Genomic DNA, 19,700 nt, shown 5'->3' with positions numbered 1-19,700 from the left:
GTAGGACGTATGTGGCTGATGAACCATAGTTTGTGGACTCCCACCATAGGTGAGCCCACATGGTAAGGATAGTGTCATTAATGGACTGACTTGATGGAGTACTCAGTCTCCCGATGGTAGATGCTCAATTAACAAACAAAAAAAAATACTCCATTATCCCCATACATACAAGGGCAGAGTGTTTAGAGCTCACCCCAACTGCAAAGGCAGGAAATCAGGATTCTGAAAACAGAAGTTGCTGAGACTATTATAAAACGGAAAGAGGAGACAAAGGGACCAAACATTTTAGCATGTTTTTAGAAAGGTTCTCTTGGTGGCCCTGACATTCAGAGAAAAGCTGACTGCATGGGGGAGGGGCCCTCTGGCCAGTTTCTTTGAAGTGAAGCTGCTACCCCTGAGCGTACAACATGTGATAGGGCTTCATCCTCCTCCATCAGGAAGGTTTCCTGACCTTTTCAATTGACTAATTACCATTTAGCATCCTAAGAAGTATCCTTCCTGAAAAATAAAAAGCTAAGTCACTTTGGCAGAGAATTTCATAATTCAAGCTGGAATAGATTACCCATGGTGCATGGAAACTTAACTTCAGTGACCTCCTTTACGACACTGGTAAATGTTTTATCCGAGGTCGCCAGGTCAGTCAAGAAACACACAAGCATGCATTCTATACCGTATAATTTAAAAGCTTTATTTCCCCCCACAATAGTAAATGGGTTTCATATTAGTTCAACTGAAGTTTTCTTCCTATAGTTAGCTGCCTTTCGCACTGACTGTGTCATTGGTGGGAAAATTGCTTTCTCATGATGGAAGAGTTGATTTCATAGGGACACTCTGAGCTAATCACAGAAATGAGAGAGTCTGACCCAGCAGATTCTGAAGGAGTCTTGAGGTCAAGCAGTCCATTCAGCTAAAGGCCTGGTCAGCAGGACCAAAACAGGCTGCTGCAACCTCTCTGTTGCAGATACTGGCAGGATCCTCCCTGCAGAAGAAACAAGATGCAGCCCCTCTAACCAGGAAGCCTGGAAGCCAGACAATCCCCTCACTTCCTGCTACATGCTCTTCCTCCACCCTGTGGCCCGACATAGGAGTGCTTTAGCTCATCGAACAACTGGCTTCTGCTTTGGGGTCGTCCAAGGTGCACTCTTCACCAAGTGCAAGACTGGTCTTCACTCAAACGTTCAGCGTTCACACAGTTTTTGGCTTGTGCTTCGGAGGGCGGTTTCTGTCTCTCTTAGGAACAGTGGCTTCATGTCAGCAGAGGCACGGAGACCCAGGCCAGCACTGGTAGGTAGAGCGTGGGGGCACTGCTGCCGGATGTTCTCTGAGCATGCATCACGGCGAAGACTGCATTAGTGTGGTTGGTGGGTAACTCTACATTACAGATCATTCCTTCACAGCAAGACCTACACTCCTGTTACAGAAGCAAGGGGAGAGGGGAAAGAGAGTAAGTAATGGGAAGGAGTGGGAAGGGCAAAACAAAGAACAAAAGAATGCTTCCACAGCGCTGAGGACGGACAGAATTAGTTACCCAACTCATCCGGTCTATGAGATACTCAGGCCCTTGAGTACCTTTCCCCCACTAACCCGAAAGTAAGGACTATCTTGAGAGTCTTTTCATTTTAACAGTGATTTATCTGTAGCAAGCCAAGCATAAGCAAAGGAAAAAAGAGGAGGAGAAACTGAATAAGATTGCTTGATTGAGTCAACAAATCTTCTAAGGTTTGTAAGGAAAAACACTGACATGAAAATGAAAGCTAGGAACCTTTTGGATTGGCCATTGATTTTCTTTCTCAGTACTACTTGTTAAGGGATAATAATGACTTTGTATTGTCTATACTAACAACTGATTTCTATCATTACAACAGCAAGGGCTTGCTAATTATGGCTGCTGAGGAGTGGAGAAGGCTTGCTCCCTCACAGCACAAGGTGTTCTCAGAGGAAGCAATCTTCTGTCATAATACCTGGTACAAGGCTTCAACCTGATAAACTTAGCCATCCATAGAGGCTTCCAGGATGACTAAGAAAAGGGCAGCAATTCTACATGTCTTTATCAGCTGCTTTCAACCCTGGCAGTAAGAACATCAGAATCTCCTTGGAGAACTTTAAAAAAGAAAAGAGAGATGCCTGGGTGGCTCTGTTGGTGGCTCAGGTCATGATCTCCCTGTTCGTGAGTTCAAGCCCCACATCAGGCTCTGTGCTGATGTCTCAGAGCCTGGAGCCTACTTTGGATTGTGTATCCCTCTCTCTCTCTGCCCCTCCCCTACTCGCACTCTATATGTGTGTGTCTGTCTGTCTCTCTGTCTCTCTCTCTCTCTCAAAAATAAAACTTTTAAAAAATAAAAAGGAAATAAAAAAGAGCCTAATGCCCAAGACCCCACCTGAAGTTCAGTTTCAGCTGATCTGGGATGTTCCCTGACCACCACCAATATAGCTGTGAAAACTCCCCAGGTGACTCTCCAACGTTGCCAGAGCTAAAAGCTACTGGTATCAGAAGCACTTTCTGTACACAGTAACTAAATCAAATTCAAAAATCTCATAAAATTAACATACTTTTCAAGTAATTTTTTTTGTCAAACATTTCACAATTCCGGGCATATAAAAGAGTGAAATTGCTCATTTTAGAATGATAAAAAATTAAGGAGATCAACTGATCTGAAATATATCTATACTTCATCATATTAAACTAAGATCAATTCTTTCAGACTCTCACGTCCCCATCTAAGCAGAGGTAGGGGTTAAGACCAGGTTTCCTTAGTAAAAGGCATCCCCATTTCCCTCTTTCCACAACCCAGCTACCCTGTGCATTGTTCTCGGTGATATCTGGCCATAAACAAAATACATGAGCTGGTTTCTGTAGCGTTCATCACTCTCTCATGGATGGTTAGCTCTTGGGCTTCCAGAACAGACTTCAAACAAATCAAGTTCGAGGTCTAGGATGGAGCTCTGTGGTCCGGGAATTATCATTTGTTTTTAGTGACATTTTTTGTTGAAGGACAGGAAGTCTTCAATTTCTCTTTGGTCTCCACTACATCACTGTAAGGGAGTCTTTCCTTAAAGACTACATGTATACAACAGGTTACTTTATCCTTCCTGCCTTTCCATTATGTATAACTAATGACAAGTAGGAAAAACCTTAGGACAGTAACCTTACACATACACACACACTCCTTACTGTATGTTCAGAATCTCGGCTGTGGTGGCAGCCAACAAAATGACATTCACTTCTGGAGGCACATTTTTTGGTAATGGATGTACTTCTTCCGTGGCTGGTGAAGTGGTGAACTGTCAGACAGTACCGTGTATCTAGGCAGGGGGAGAAAAGGCAACGTCATGTTTCACGCTGCAAAAGAGAAACTCAACAATCACTTCAGGAAAGACTAAAACTCAGGATGATCCTTAGGTTTCTAGGCAAGAAGTTTAATGGCAGGAGTGGATGCCTCTCCTTTGGTGCCAGCTAAAGTTGAGAAAAAAGTTGAACAAGCTTTTCATCAGCACCTTAGGTCTGCTCATTTCGTATGAGAGTGCCAGCATCTCTGTCTCTCTCCCTATGAAGCACGTGTTCTAGAACTCCAAAATAAAATGAGAGTTGTAAACGTAAAATGCAGTGGGTTAGAACACATCTTGGTGTATTATTCAGCATTTGTTTCTTGTATACTAACAGACATGTGGTGGAATAGAATGAAAACAGGTGCTTCAAAGTATACATCAAGACCACCTTCCTGACCCATCCACTTCTTACTCATGCTCTAATCCTCCCTGCATGTTTGACTTTTCCGGAGTATTCCCATTTTCCTACTCTCTCTGCCCCTCCCTGCACAGAGCTAGCTCATGTCTACAGTTTTCCCTATAGCTTTAAGTACTCACATTTTACTACTTTTAAAGAAAGTGATTTCATTCAATATGCTAGGACCCGCCACTTCAGTTTTGCATCTCTCTCCAGTTATCTCAGACCAATGCAATGCCCCTTAGTTTATTGAGAAGGGACTACAGCAGCAATGTCATAAAATGGGGGGAAACCTGACTAATGTGGAGAGCACTTGGTTTTAGAGAATTCTGTCACATGTGAGCACTATTAGGTCCTTAAAGCTCACATTCTTTTGAATAAAAGATGATAACAAGTGTCCGACATTTTGATAGGGTTGTGGTAAGCTTCAAATAATATTAACACGCCATCAGCGAGGCACTCTAACAGGTATTCACTCAGTCAATCCTTACAATAAGCCTTAAGGCAAGTCATATTAATATCATTTTACAGATAGAAAAGCCAAGGCACGGTTTCTTGCCCACAGTTACATTAGACAGAAGGTGGTGGAAGATAGGATTCTAACCTAGGCAGTTTTCTAGGGTTTGTACTCTTAGCCAGAACACTATTCCGCCTCTCAGCATACCTAGTGTTAAACTAGATGATGCTTTGCTGTGCTCTAGGAGAGTAGCTGACTTCTGCCTTTAGAAGGACTGGGAACCACTGAATGTTTGGGAAAGGCATTTCGACCTATACTTCACATAAAGAAGAATCGGAAACTGGTAGCTGCATGTGTTCGTATAAAATGCCACACATGCTAAAGCACCCTAGAAAGTCAGAATAGAAGCCAGGGTAAATAAAATAAGAAATGTCATTCTTGTCATATCCTGTTACACAGAGAACCTCTCTTAACAACACTGACAGACCACAGAAGTAAAGCTCTAAGGTAAAAAGGAAACCTGAGCTGACAAAGAACAATAGCTGTGGGCCAGTCTGCCCCCGAGAAATGGTTGACTATCACGCCCCTAAATGATGACTAACTGAAAAGCAAGAAATTATACCCTCAGGTAGAATTCCAGATGGTTAGTATCTTTGGGGCTTGACTGGAGCACAGTCAAAAATGTACTGTCATGCACACTGGAATGTAGGGTCGTTCCGTGGCAGTCTTGTTAAGAGTCAACTTTTCAAGTTGGACTTGGAAGAGCCAACTTCCTTCACCCTTCCCACCTCTGGCGTTTCCTTGCTGATGGAAAGCTGCAGCTCCCTTCTTCTGCTCACATGTTTCAACAGAGATGAAACTCTGCAACCCGGAAATATCCACGCACGTTCCCATTCAAGACGGCTTTGATTCATGAATGACAAATCAGAGTACTGTGCTGTTCCTAGTAGGAACAGTGTTTGGATACAATTCAAAATGATATAGTCCATGAAGACGAAGTACAAGGAGTTGGACATCAGTGCCGTAATTTGCTACTGTTACAATCCTTACCACCCGGTTTTCAGGGGCATTTAAAGCAAATAGCTAAGAATGGTACCCACCCTCTGAAGTAAATTAGTAAAGAGAGGCATTGGCTGGGGCGCCTGGGTGGCGCAGTCGGTTAAGCGTCCGACTTCAGCCAGGTCACGATCTCGCAGTCCGTGAGTTCAAGCCCCGCGTCAGGCTCTGGGCTGATGGCTCAGAGCCTGGAGCCTGTTTCCGATTCTGTGTCTCCCTCTCTCTCTGCCCCTCCCCCGTTCATGCTCTGTCTCTCTCTGTCCCAAAAATAAATAAACGTTGAAAAAAAAAAATTAAAAGAGAGGCATTGGCCAACCTTAAAAACTTTGCAATTACTAAGATAAATTTCTGTGCAAAATGTAGAAACAAATCTCCAAATGCACAAGATACATAAATGTACTCAAACACACACACACAATTTAAGGTCACTCTACAGAAATGTAAAAGAACCTCAAGACAAAATTAAAATAATTAATTACTCTTGAAAAGAAATCATGAAAAATACTGTCCAGAAGCACGTGGGTGGCTCAGTTAAGTGACCCACTCATGGTATCGGTGCAGGTCATGATCTCGTGGTTGTGAGATCGATCGCCACATCTGGCTCCATGCTGAATGTGGAGCCTGCTTGGGATTCTCTCTCTCTCTTCCTCTCCCCTTCTCACTCATGCTTGCTCGCTCTCCCTCTCTCTCCAAATAAATACACATTAAAAAAAAAAAGAAAAATACTTTCCAAGTAGATGTCACAACCATTTGTGCTAATTTACAGCCTAAGAGTCTCAGGCCCCATAGAGGTCTGCAGTGTGTACTAATCATTGGTACCATACACTGGCTTTATCTGGAAGAGGTAAGGCTATTTTACTGCTTTATAGAATATGGTACAAATATTTCCAAAAGAGTCAAGGTAATAGTACACCAAAACTGGTAATCTTTAGCTCTAGGAGAGTTTGTTGGTCGGTCGGTTTGCTTTTCTTGGCCTTTTAGGTCTGAAAACCTAAAAAATAGTACTTCCTAAAAATCTGAATAGCCTCATCTCATAGCTCTAAGTAGAGCTTTCCAATTCCAAATCATCCCTCAGCACATCCCGTCTGCTTTACCTCCAAGTTTATATATGTTAAATCATTCGACTTCTTGTCCCTCTATCCCTACCACCATAGTCCCAGTAGTCATCTTCTCCCGCCTAAAGACAATAAAAGACCCCACTTGGTTTCCCCTCTACTTTTGTCCCCAACCACTAGGGATGTATCCGGGAGCTAAGCAAACTAAAAAGTTCTCAAATGTTTGTCAAATGAATGAATGAGTTACCAAGGCACCAACGTATCTCAAGAGTATAAAAACCCTTCTTTGCTTTAGCCAGTAAGTGTGACTTTTCTAGAGGTATCAAGCATTTCTGAAATTCTTAGAATGCCTTAGACAACACTGTGGACTATTTGTTCTGCTTGATAAATACTATTTAAGAAATCCTCCCTGGAGGCACACACAGCACACACAAACTGAGGTTATACCATCAGTTTCCAAGTACTCTCAGAGTAGTCTGATACCTGCACAGTCTACTAAAAGAAATCTGATTTTGATATAACATCATCAGCCTGTTGATATATGCTAATCCCATTATATAAGGCAGGTCTGCTCACGGCCAGTTAAGAGAGACCTAAATGAGGTATAATCACCAGAGAGTATTCCAAACTCCGTGCACTTACTTTGTGGGCACCATTTGTCTTCTGCCCATCGATTGCAGTTATAATTATCCCTTGCATTTTCACAGGTAAAACACTTGAAGCTATTTGGAAATGGCGTAGCTTTAAAGAAAAACGCACAGTGAAACAGAAAGGTTAAAAAAGACAAAAAATTTAAACATCAAAGATGGCACAAATTAGCAACTTTTATTAGATCAAACGAAATTTACAAACCATCATCCTTAGAGTTTTCGTTGCCAAGGAGCTGGAGTTAACTGCCAGACTTCGGGGCATATTTATTCTCTTTTCTTTAAATATTTTGTCTGTGCTTATCTACTATAGAGCAATGAAAATGGTTCCACAAGCCACTTTGAAACACCCATGGTATTGTTTCATTACAATTTATAATTTGGGAATAAGTGGGGGTTGAGAGCACAGGAAAGGGTGGTGGCGGGATTGGAATCAATGATTTGGTTTAGTGTGGCCCCTGAAAAGAACTGGAGTCAGATTAACCTGAGCTTGAATTCTGTTCTTCCTACTGAGTAGCTTTATCATTTTTAACTTCCAGGAAATAATAATATTTAGAGAAATGCTAACAGTGAAGATCCCCATGACTTGCAGAGGAATCATGAAGATTAAACAGGAGGCTGCAATAAAAAATATCTAGCATAGTCCCTGGCACATCAAATCCTGCTGGTTTCTGTCTACACGCACTTCCATTACAGCCATCTTCAACCTCAATCAAGCAATCTCACTTGATATACGTCAATTATCACAACATTAGACCTCAATCAGGAATGTAACATTTAATGTAAGGATGATAGCAATTCTCAGGCTCTTATGCTCATGCTGGTGTTACATAAGAAAGCAGGAATTATGACTGCTGGCAGTCTGGATTGAAAGCAACTAGAATGTCCTTTTGGTCTTTAGGTTTTTGTGTTTTTTTTTTCCCCAACCTTGTATCTTGTTATTTTAATGGGCAAGAAGTCAAAAGTGTAATAAATTTGACATTTCTTTATAAGCCATGGCATAAAGCCTTATGTAAAACTTCCAATTCTTCCATTTTTGGAGAATAAAATGGATAAAGATTAAGGAAAATGTCCGACCATCCTAGTAAACTGATCACGTTAGTCAAATATTTCTATTTTTTTAATTTTTTTAATCATAAAATTTTATTAGGCTTAAAGTTTCAAAAATTTGTCTATAATTTAGATTTTATGGAAATCTAAATGTGTTTGTGCCATGTCATTAAGCTATTAGTATACAATCATTACCAGTTTAGAAACATATAATAAATGATAGTTCAAGGTGTGTGTGGTATATATGCGATATATGTGTGTATGCACACACACACGCAGTGTCACATATAATAAAGAAAACACAAAGGGAAGAAGAGTAATATATAGGCTTCATTTAGAAGTGGTATAAAGACAGTGGGTCCCAAACCTGGCTGTGCATGAATAGTATCAGGAGAGCTTTTTTAAATTTTTTTTTTCAACGTTTATTTATTTTTGGGACAGAGAGAGACAGAGCATGAACGGGGGAGGGGCAGAGAGAGAGGGAGACACAGAATCGGAAACAGGCTCCAGGCTCTGAGCCATCAGCCCAGAGCCTGATGCGGGGCTCGAACTCACGGACCGCGAGATCGTGACCTGGCTGAAGTCGGATGCTTAACCGACTGCGCCACCCAGGCGCCCCAGGAGAGCTTTTTTAAAAAGAAGAGGGTTTGGGGGAGGGAAAGAAAAGAAAATAATTTACATCCCACCCTTCTGACTACTGAACCTCTGCAGAGGAGACCAAGGAATATGTCGTTTTAAAGGCTTTTATCATGATTTTGATACTCTTCCAGGTGTGGGAACTACAGCCATTCATCTTTATACCAATTGGTGTCTATAATCTTTCTCTAATAAAGTATATCAGAGAAGTCTCACTTGTGTGAAGAGAGAAAGGAGATGCTATATGTATAAAAGTACAAATATTCACATGTATGCATATAAAATATATTATCCTATAGATAATGTTCACTGATATTTGCTTCTGTGTAAATTATTAGTGGAAAAGTTGAATTTTATACAGCCTTTTCTAATGGTGACTATGCATATTAATGAAAATCCAAGTATTATTTCCCACCTAATTTCAAATATACAAATCTGTTTCAAAATTGTTAATGGTCATTTGAAAGAATATATCATTTAGGGGTGTCTGGGTGACTCGGTTGTTGAGCATCTGACTCTTGATCTCAGCTCAGGTCTTGATATCGGGGTCATGAGTTCAAACCTCATGTTGGGCTCCACAACCATATATAAATTATATATGGAGAAACTTCCTTCCTACAGCCAATATCCTTCTCCATTGAAGAGATCAACAAAGAACACTGTCTGCTAAGCCATTCGTGGTGACAGTGTTCAAGAGATTATTTTACTTTTTCATTTTTAAAAATGTTTATTTATTTTTGAGAGAGAGCGAGCGAGTGCACGTGAGTAGGGGGAGGGCAGAGAGAGAGAGAGGGAGACAAAGAATCAGAAGCAGACTCCAGGCTCCCAGCTGTCAGCACAGAGCCCGATGCGGGGCTCAAACTCATGAACCGTGAGATCATGACCTGAGCCAAGTCAGATGCTTAAACTGAGCCACCCAGGCACCCAAACAGAGTATTTTAACCAAGAACCATTTTGAGACTGCAGCAGAAAGCTAAAGCATTTTAAAGAAATGGAGAAAATTTCTGTCATTATGTACTACTCCTCCTCACCAAAGTAGTGAAGACTCTCTGGCTTATTCTAGGTATAAACCAAATATTCCAGAGCAGGCAAAGTTATTATAGGTGGAAAGAGGGACTTCGAATTGTCGCCCTGACCCTAGAGTCGTGAACCAGGACACAACCACTACTTACGGTCCAGAGGAGGCCTCACGTTGTAGAAGTTGATGTTCTTGGCCAATGCCCAGTTTTCTGACAAGATAAAGATCTGGACAACAGCTACAGCCAGAGCATGACGAAGGGGCAGCATTCTGACCTTGGTCATGGGAAAGTCCAAAACTCACATCTACAATGAAAAGAGAGACTGGTCTCATTTATCTGCATTTTGTTTGTCAGGAGGAGCAGGCTTTGCTTCCATTTGGGAAGCCTGATTATTCAAATCTATCCAACCATCTACTTGTTCTATAGGACCCGCACCTGTAAGCAAACTGCATTCTTTTTCACAGATGAAAGCTAAGTAATTACTGCCTTCTACTGGTCAGGCCTCTGCACTAGCCAGTTAAGCTCTAGCAGGACACCCAAAGGCCTTTCAGGTTCCGGAAGAACAAGGAACAGCACGGGCGTGGCCGCACCCCATTCCCTCACTGCCTGAGGCTAGCCGGCGTACTTTGTGCTGAATCAGCCAATCACTTAACAAACAGGGTTCAGAGGCACGTTCACCTGAAGTTACTGAACCACCTATCTGTCAAGTCCATCCTCTGAGTAAACACTTGTGTTTGAGAAATTTTGCAACGCTTTCAAAACCTGGAAGAAACCTTAAGAGTCAGAGCACTAGGAAGGGCAGTGCATAAATGTACAACGAGTTTGGGAAATAGAGTCTCTGCTGGACCCCAGAGCACAAAGACAATGCCATCCCCATCTGTGTCTGTCACACTGGGTGCAACAAGCTGCCAGGAGGTTCTAGAGAAACCAGAGTAAGAGTTGTTTGAAATGCTGATGTGATGTTAGTCCTAGCCCACAAATACTGCTTCTGCTTTAAAAGAGGTGAAGTAGGCAGGTTTGATACCCAGTGAAACAACAGACATCCGCAGCGCACTGAGGAAGATAGTACATCTTAAGTCCCACTGGTTCTACCCTCTAGAAGCAGACCTGGTAGTAAGAAAATCTTCAGGAGAGATGCTGAGAACATACAGGATCACCACAAACAGGTTCTCTTTGGCAATGGAGAGGTGTGGGAAGCAGAAAAGGATGTAACTTGGAGTCCAAAGACTTTGGTTCAGGTATTGGCTCTGCTATTTATTAGCTGTCTGACCTTGGGCAAGCTCTTTAAGCTCTATTAACCTCAATTTCCTCATCTGCAAAGTGGTTTAATAACACCCATTCTGCCCACACGTTTGGATAATTGTAAGCATCAAATATAGGCTCAGGTAGAATCACATAGGATTGTGAAAGTAACAGCACTTGTAATACAAGTCTGTGAAAATGCTAGAACCTTAGAGTTCAATAATATTGCCTGAACTCATTTTCTTCTTGCTGAATCAGCCGGTCTCTGTGGGTTTAGGAAATTTTTCAAAGAAGAAAAGTTTGATCTCTGCACATATGAGCATAATCCTTCACATGGATATTTTGTTTGAAGCCAGGATAATAACGCACAGAATCTAGGGATTTTACCTCCCCCTCGTGTTGTGAGTATATTGGTTTTGCGTGTATAGCTAATAATGCCTACCTACAAAGATGGAACTAGATAGCAGACAAAATATAGCCAACAGCATCCCCATCCCTATAGATGGCTTCTGCCACCAATTGAACATAGTCTCTAAGAAGTACTCAGTGTGAAGGAAAACCTGGAAGGTTTCGAAAGCCAATAGGGCTAAACTTCCTATACTGCATTTCAGCTCACGACAGAATGTGACCTACTGATATGTAAATACATATATAAAATTCTGTCCTGGTTCATTTTAGAAACCAAAATTGATCATTCACAGTTATTAGATTTCTAAATCTTATTTTTATGCTCTTTCTGAAGAAATGGACGTTTCTAATAGCTAACTATATTATTCCTTACAGACGAGTCATTATGCTGGTACAAATTCTCCTTCTCCTATTCCTTTCTCTAAGTTGGACTGCTCCATATTCATTGTGAATCTGGAGCTAAGGAATGAAGACCCCTGTTTTACACCAGTGGAGAAACTTTGAGTAGGAGAGACTCATCCTTTTTTCACAAATCTCAAATTCATTGTGTTCCAATAGCAACCCACATTCAAGTAATATGGAAATAATGCCTAAGATTATACATTTCAGAGTCCTATCTTCTACATTCAGTCCCTTTTCCATCACTAACAAATATGGGGCCTCAGACAAATTGCTTCAACTTTCCGAGCCTCGGCTTGCCCATCTGTAGAAGAGGCACAATAACAGTCTCTACCTCAGAGTATAGAAGCACTCAGCCGAGTGCTGGGCACATGGGCACTTTCAGGTAGAGTACAGGCTCAAATACCTGCTTCTAAACCTACTCTCTTTGTAGACCGGTGCAAGTTCCTTGACCTCTCTGTACCACAACTTTTGCATCTATAGAATGGAAGTAATGATATTAATACCTACCTCATAGGGTTGTAGGAATTAGTTAATACACATAAAGCACTTATCTAATTAGCTGTGTTTGCCAGTTTTCAATCCTCACTAGGTAGCATTCGCTGTTAAGAACATATCTCCAAACAGGAATCACAAGTCAGAACCCCTGGTTTTCCTCATGTAATCTCTATGTGAGACAGAAGCTCATTTATTCATTCAAATGCCATTACTGACATGTAGTGCATAGAAAGAAATTGTTATTACTGGACCTCCAACACGGCCTTTGCTCTCATGAAGTGTGCATTTTAGAAGGAGAAGACAGACACTAACTACGGGGAAAATGTAATTTCAGATAGTCATGATTCTGAGATAAGTACAATAGAGAGACGTGTGGGTGAATAGGAGGACCTACTTTACATATACAGTGGACCCAGTATGAGAAGAAACCACCCAAGCAAAGAATCATGGGAAAAGACACTAGGGTTCCAAGATAGGAAGAAGTGCACGTGCAGGGGGGAGGGGGCAGGGACAAAGTCAGAGGTGGTGGGACCAGATCATACAGGCACTTACTTACAGGCCATGGCAAGGATTTGGGATCTAACAAAACCAAGGAACTGTTTGGTTTTAGATTATCTGATTTTGAAAAAATGCTTGGTCTCTGCAGAGCAACAGGTCCCAAATCCCTAGCCTTATTTCTCACTCCCAGAATAAAGGGATGCCAATAACAGACAACATAGAGGAATTTAGGATTCACAAAGGTTTCTCTGAATAAAAGAGTGATTGGATGGCAGACGACTTTAAAACAACCAAATGAACAGCAAGCCCAAGGATTAGATTTGTATTTTGTTTTTTCCATTCTTCAAAACAGGACTGTAGGGAAAGTGGCATCATTACCATTGTACAAGTGAGCTTAGGAGACAATGTGTGTAAAGATCCTAGCACACTTCCTGGAACACAGTAACCCCATCAAAACAACAGTGAAAAGTTGCCATATGGACTAGTATATTTTTATTTCCTTTTTTAGCTAAAACAGCATAGCCTTATTGTATCAAAATTCGCCAGAACTGCAAAGGTTTTACCTATCAAATGAAACAAACAAACAAAACACTAAATAAAAATGTCTGCTATTTTCCAGAGCCGGCTTTATAATCTATTACCAATACTGCTTTCCCCTAAGTACCTATATCTATCTCTATCTATTCTGCAGTGGATAGGTTTGTGTTAACATGACTGTTTTATCTTTCACAACCAAAAGACATTAGGATAATGAAAAAGCAAATGACTAACTATGGTATCTGAAAGTTGTTTTACATTTAGAATCATTTCACGGAGACTCTGAACTAAAAATTATCTGCTGAGACTTTGCTGAGTAGGCTCTCACTGCAGTCTTTGTTGCAGAACAAGGTTACAGTAGAGCTTGTATTTTGCTCCAGAAGGAAAAAAAAGAAGTCTTTAAGATGAGTCAGACTAAACCATTCTGATATTTTCTCCAGGACCATCATACAGAGCAGAGTTCTTCAGAGCAGGGAGGGGTGACTTGTAAGCTTGTTAGGGTTATTTGCAAAATATTGTGTCTATATAGATTTTTCCCCCTGGGCTGAGGATCTCAAAAGGAATCTGTTAAGGAATCTGTTAATCTTAACATAACAGTTAAGAACTGCTGCTTGCTGTTTCAGAATACAACTGTCAGGATTTGGCTTCCTGTGACTTAGATGGTTTTATATTTGACACTAAGAAAGTTCCACATATACATTAGGTATCTGGTATACACTCAAGTTCAAGGATGGCTCAAATCATTCCTCCCCAGCAGAGCACAATATTTTTATCCATTTTTCCCCACAGATGGTAGGCCTGGTCAGAAACCCCTCACCTGTGGTGCTGGCCTTCCATTTGGTTTATGATCCTCTCTTTGGCAGGTAGGATATGCTCCAGAATGCCAAAACAAAGGGGTGCTTTCTGCAAAGGCAGATTCAGCAGAGATGGGCAACTCTCAGGTACTCCAGGGAATGGCAGGTAGCCAGATGTGTACATTTGCAAAGCCCACCTGGCCTATTACTGCCCAGAGTAAAGGACCTACACGGCACTTGGTCCAGAAGCGTGACTATTTCCCAGGTCTGAGTCATAATCAGCATCTTATCCTACATGTGGCATTTTCTGCCTCCACGGAAAATATGCAAAGATGATGGGGGTTTCAACAAGCAGCATGTCCTTGACATCATAAACTCTCTTTTGGGGTTTGTAGGGAAATGTAGGGAAATGACCTACATTATTTTTGAAACTATTTTTTAAGTCCCTAGGTCTAGGCTCAGTGCATGGTAAATATCCAATAAATACTTTTTTTTTTTTTTAAATAGAACCAACATCTTAGCTATGATCTTAAGGAACTCTTTTCTTAACAAGACAAAGATTGTGGGCAGTAAGGAGTTGATGGAATGTCCAAAGATGAAGAAATGGTCTCAAAAGGAATGGACTCAAAGGGAGATTTGAAAAAGAAGAGACCAAACAATGTGGTAAATACTAGTACTTCCTGCACAGTTGCTAAAAATGAGTCAGCAAGCCAAGGCTAACTCCAACTGCCAATAAAACAAATGAAATGGATAATTTAGAGGAAGCAGCTCTACTAAGTCCAACATGCCCATCAACACTCATATTCACACTTTCCTGAAAGCATCACTTATCCCGCAGTAAGACACTTTAATGACAAACTTTAATAGGCCCGGCTTCCCTTGTAAAAAGAATAGAAGGCCAAGTGGAAATTCAAAATGAGTGCTGAAATTTTACTAAGAAGGACAAGAATAGATGAAAACACTCCTCTCAAAAGAAGAAATCTGCCCAAACAAAAAAAACTTTATCGTCTGCAACAAGGATTGTGTTACTTGCTTCTGGCTATTAGGCCAGGTTGGCCAACGGAGACACTCTGGTTCCTGTTACATTTAAGAACAGTGTTCATAGGATTTATGCCGAGACCCTGTTGTAGTTCCCTTCCTTGCAGGGGGACTGGGGTTTCAATTGCTAACCTTCCTGGGCATCGAGAGCCCAGCTCCTACGCTGCAGCTTCTACCTTCTCCAACAGGTGTTCTATTTCTGGTACACAAAAAGTTCTTTTGTCCTCCTAAGTTTAAATATGAATTTCCTTAGAGATATTTAATCTAGCTTTTGTAAGTGCCGGAAGCAAAATACAAGAGAGAATTTTACCTTATACCCACCCAATCCATTATCTTCCTCTGAAAATACAAAATACCCACGGAGTACCATGGACTTTATTCTTAACAACATTCACTAGGAAAAAGTAGGATCATGATTCAACCACTCATACCAGCTTATCCAAATCTTGAAAATATTAGGATAAATCTTGCATTTATACCAGGTATTCTGCTAAGCACTCAGAAAACAATAAATAAGAGACACAATGTCCGTACTCACATACATTACTGGGGCCAAAAACTCAATTTGAGATGTGTCTGCCAAGGGTTAATACAATCATCTTAGAGAGGAGGAAAAACAATGGGCTTTAGATTCAGAAAGGGCACCCAGAATAAAATTCTGGTTCTCCTTTTTGTTTTGTTTTACAGGATCAGCATTTTTTAAAAGTTGTTGTTTAAATCCCAGTTAGGTAACATACAACATAATATTAGTTTCAGCTGTACAACATAGTGATTCAACACTTCCATACAACACCCAGTGCCCATCACACCATCATCTATTTCACCCATTCTTCACCTACCTCCATGCTGGTAACCATCAATTTGTTCTCTATAGTTAAGAGTCTGTTTCTTGGTTTATCTCTTTCCACCCCCACCTTCCCCCTGCTTTGCTCATTTGTTTTGTTTCTTAAATGCCACATATGAGTGAAATTATATGCTATTTGTCTTTCTCTTATTTCAGTTAGCATAATACTCTCTAGCTCCATCTATGTCATTGCAAATGGCAAGATTTCATTCTTTTTTATGGCTGAGTAATATTCCTGTGTGTATGTATATAAAGGATATATATATATATATATACACACACACACACATATATATACACACACACATACACAACCCTCCAATCTTTATCCATTCATCAGTTGATGGACATGGAGGCTGTTGCTGTAATTTGGCTATTGTTGATAATGCTGCTATAAACACCAGTGTGCATGTATCCCTTCAAATCAGTATTTTTGTATCCTTTGGGTAAACACCTAATAGTGCAATTGCTGGATTGTAGGGGAGTTCCATTTTTAACTTTTTGAGGAAGCTCCATACTGTTTTCCGGAGTGGCTGTACCAGTTTGCACTCACACCAACAGTGCAAGAAGGTTCTCCTTTCTCCACATCCTTGCCAATACTTGTTGTTTCTTGTGTTGTGGATTTTAGCCATTATGATAGGCGTGAGGTGATACCTCACTATAGTTTTGACTTGCATTTTCCTAATGCTGAGTGACATTGAGCATCTTTCCATGTGTCTGTTGGCCATCTGTATAGTCTTCTTTGAAAAAAATGTCTACTCATGTCTTTGGTCCATTTTTAAGCTGGATTATTTGTTTTTGGGCGTTGAGTTTTATAAATTCTTTATAGATTTTGGATACTAACCCTTTATCAGATATGTCATTTGCAAATATCTTCTCCCATTCCACAGGCTGCCTTCTAGTTTTGTTGACTGTTCCCTTCACTGTGCAGAAGCTTTTTATTTTGATGCTTTTTTTTTTTTGAAGTTTGCTTTTGTTTCCTTGCCTCAGGAGACACATCTAGAAAGAAGGTGCTAAGCTGATGTCAAAGAAGTTGCCTGTGTTCTCATCTAGTATTTTTATGCTTTCAGGTCTCACATTTAGGTCATTAATCAATTTTGAACTTATTTTTGTGTATAGTGTAAGAACATGGTCCAGTTTTCCCAACACCATTTGCTGAAGAGACTCTTTTTCCCATTGGATATTCTTTCCTGATTTGCCAAAGATTAATTGACCATATAGTTGTGGGTTCATTTCTGGGTTTTCTATTCAGTTCCATTGATCTATGTTTCTATTTTTACACCAGTACCATACCACTTTGATTATTACAGCTTTGTATTATAACTTAAAGTCTCAACTGTGATGCCTCCAGTTTGCTTTTCTTTTTCAAGGTTGCTTTGGTTATTTGAGGTCTTCTGTGCTTCCACACAAATTTTAGGATTGTCTTTTCTAGCTCTGTGAAAAATGCTGATGGTATTTTGATAGGATTTTGATAGATATTTTGATAGGATTGTATTCAATGTGTACATTGTTTTGGGTAGTACAGACATTTTAACAATATTTGTTCTTCTAATCCATGAGCATGGAATGTCTTTTCATTTCTTAGTGTCATCTTCAATTTCTTATGAAAACTACAAATTGTTTCTACATTTACTAGCCACATAACCCCATTTGTCAATAAGATAAGTGAGGCTTAGAGCCATGTGGATAAATTTCTTAAGCTGTTGTGGGGATTGGGTATAATTACATAGATAAAGTACCTTTCACTTAGATGGCATTAAAGAAATGTTAAGTGGGGGCGCCTGGGTGGCTCAGTCGGTTAAGCGGCCGACTTCGGCTCAGGTCATGATCTCGCGGTCCGTGAGTTTGAGCCCCGCGTCGGGCTCTGTGCTGACAGCTCAGAGCCTGGAGCCTGTTTCGAATTCTATGTCTCCCTCTCTCTGACCCTCCCCCATTCATGCTCTGTCTCTCTCTGTCTCAAAAATAAATAAACGTTAAAAAAAATTAAAAAAATTAAAAAAAAAAAAAGAAATGTTAAGTGTCTGCTTCCCCTCATGTATCTTCCTTCCCAGTTCTTCAGATATCATTAGCAGGAGAACAGAGATAAGATCAAGAGATATAACTGTCCAACTTCATTCCATATTAGCTGGACCAAATCTGGTAAATAGTGTTGAGTTCTATGCACTAATTTCTAAAGGGGATTCAGGAATTATCTTTCTTGCAACCAAATGAAAAGTTGGAATGAATGACTGACAAGGTTCCTTCCCCTTCTAGGATTTTATGATTTCTATGGAAGGATATTAATGAAGAATTCCAGTTATACCATAAAAAGTCATATGTAATACAGTATTCCCATATTTCAGATCCCTGCTATAATGTTTACAAGGATAACTTTAAAAATCTCATCATAGGATCAAAACTTCACAGAAATGAATATTTCATTTCCAAGCATAAGGCTGTACATTTTGTAGTGCTAAAGATGGTTTTTTCTACTACATACAACCTGATAAAATAATATCTAAAAACAGTGTTAATATTAAAATATTGTTATTATGGAAATCAACCTTAAAGCTAATCATGAGTTAATATGGGGCAATAAGTGTTCAATGGGTAGAAAATAGTCTAATCAATTTTAAAGGCAACTTTCTAAATGTGATTCAAATGTTAAGAAAAAAAAAACTAAAAAAAAAACCCTTCCCAAGTAATAGCTTTACAGCTGCATTTTTGTCAAAGACACAAGTTTACATCTTTTTTCAGAAGGCTTTGATGACACTAGAGGAGAAGGTTAAGAACTCCACATGAACAAGATTAAAAAGCTTAGATGATTGGGAATTGGAAAATGTACTCCTTTTAAAAAGAATCCAGATGGGTTTGCCATGTTTTATTGAACTATTTAGACAAATGGTAGAAACCTAATAAATATATGCTGATTAAACTTGAGAATATCCTTCACATAGGTGAAATAATTGTTGCCCAGTTTGTATCCACAAACGATTTTTAGGAGGCTTATGCCAAGTCATTTCGACATTAAGGCTCTCAAAATACAGAGTAAAAACCCTGAGAGAGGAAAGATGTGAACCACTAAACGTCCATGCATGGTGTTCCTCTGCTGTGCATTACATTTCACTTTGTACCTTTCAGGCGTTAAGGGAGATGCATATGGGACACATATTCTCATTATTTGATAAAAGGAAACTCTTCCTGGTATTTAATTCTCAAACTAATGGGCGCTATGTGTTATACAGAGAGCACCAAACAACATATGGATAATGCCTGAAATTTGTTTCAAAGAGCTGCAGAGGCATCCTTCAATTGGCCATTTCTTAAAAAAAAAAAAAAAAAAAAAAAAAGCCAAGGGCATGTATTAATTCTATAGAGGTATTTCTGCTATCAGGGAGGTAAATGAGAGAGATTATTTTCTTTTCCATGGAAGCAGGGGGTCTTTAAATTTGAGAGAAAGATACAAGTGGACTGAAGTTCTGCAGGAAAGCTGTGGGCGCACAGGTGTTTGGTACTGTTAACGAGCAATTCCACTGGCAGAACTACATAGACATAAACCAAGCAGCAACAAAGGCTGGGCATGGAAGACATTGTTTTTATGTTCCATATCCTTGCTTGCTTTGCCGAACCCATTTCTTTTAATAACCAATCAAAGCTCTCATAATAGAAATCTAGGCTGGAATGTCCAACAGCTGGCTAAGAATCCATTATTCTACATTTGTTGAGTGCAGGAATGTTTCATGCGGAGCATGCATTCTCTAATATGTGGCATACACAACTCAACTGAGAAAATTTAGCTTTCAGGGTCAGAATACAGGC

The 19,700-nt window shown here is 40.1% G+C and overlaps 1 protein-coding gene across 12 annotated transcripts in view; it reads right to left on the bottom strand.

The window, feature by feature from the left end:
- Nucleotides 1–667: 667 nt before the first annotated feature.
- Nucleotides 668–19,700, bottom strand: part of LYPD6B (LY6/PLAUR domain containing 6B) — a 148,018-nt gene continuing 128,985 nt past the window's right edge. For all 12 annotated transcript variants that reach the window (XM_045033751.1, XM_045033759.1, XM_045033755.1 and 9 more), the window contains 4 exons: nt 9,798–9,948; nt 6,935–7,033; nt 3,173–3,303; nt 668–1,411 (listed from right to left, as the gene is read on the bottom strand). In XM_045033751.1, the coding sequence (XP_044889686.1) occupies nt 1,247–1,411; nt 3,173–3,303; nt 6,935–7,033; nt 9,798–9,927 (525 nt within the window). In that variant the 5' untranslated portion in view covers nt 9,928–9,948 and the 3' untranslated portion in view covers nt 668–1,246. The remainder of the gene's footprint in view (nt 1,412–3,172; nt 3,304–6,934; nt 7,034–9,797; nt 9,949–19,700) is intronic.

The sequence above is a fragment of the Felis catus genome, chromosome C1, assembly GCF_018350175.1.
Source record: "Felis catus isolate Fca126 chromosome C1, F.catus_Fca126_mat1.0, whole genome shotgun sequence".
Classification (NCBI taxonomy): domain Eukaryota; kingdom Metazoa; phylum Chordata; class Mammalia; order Carnivora; family Felidae; genus Felis; species Felis catus.
This window is presented reverse-complemented; position numbering and strand designations above follow the sequence as displayed.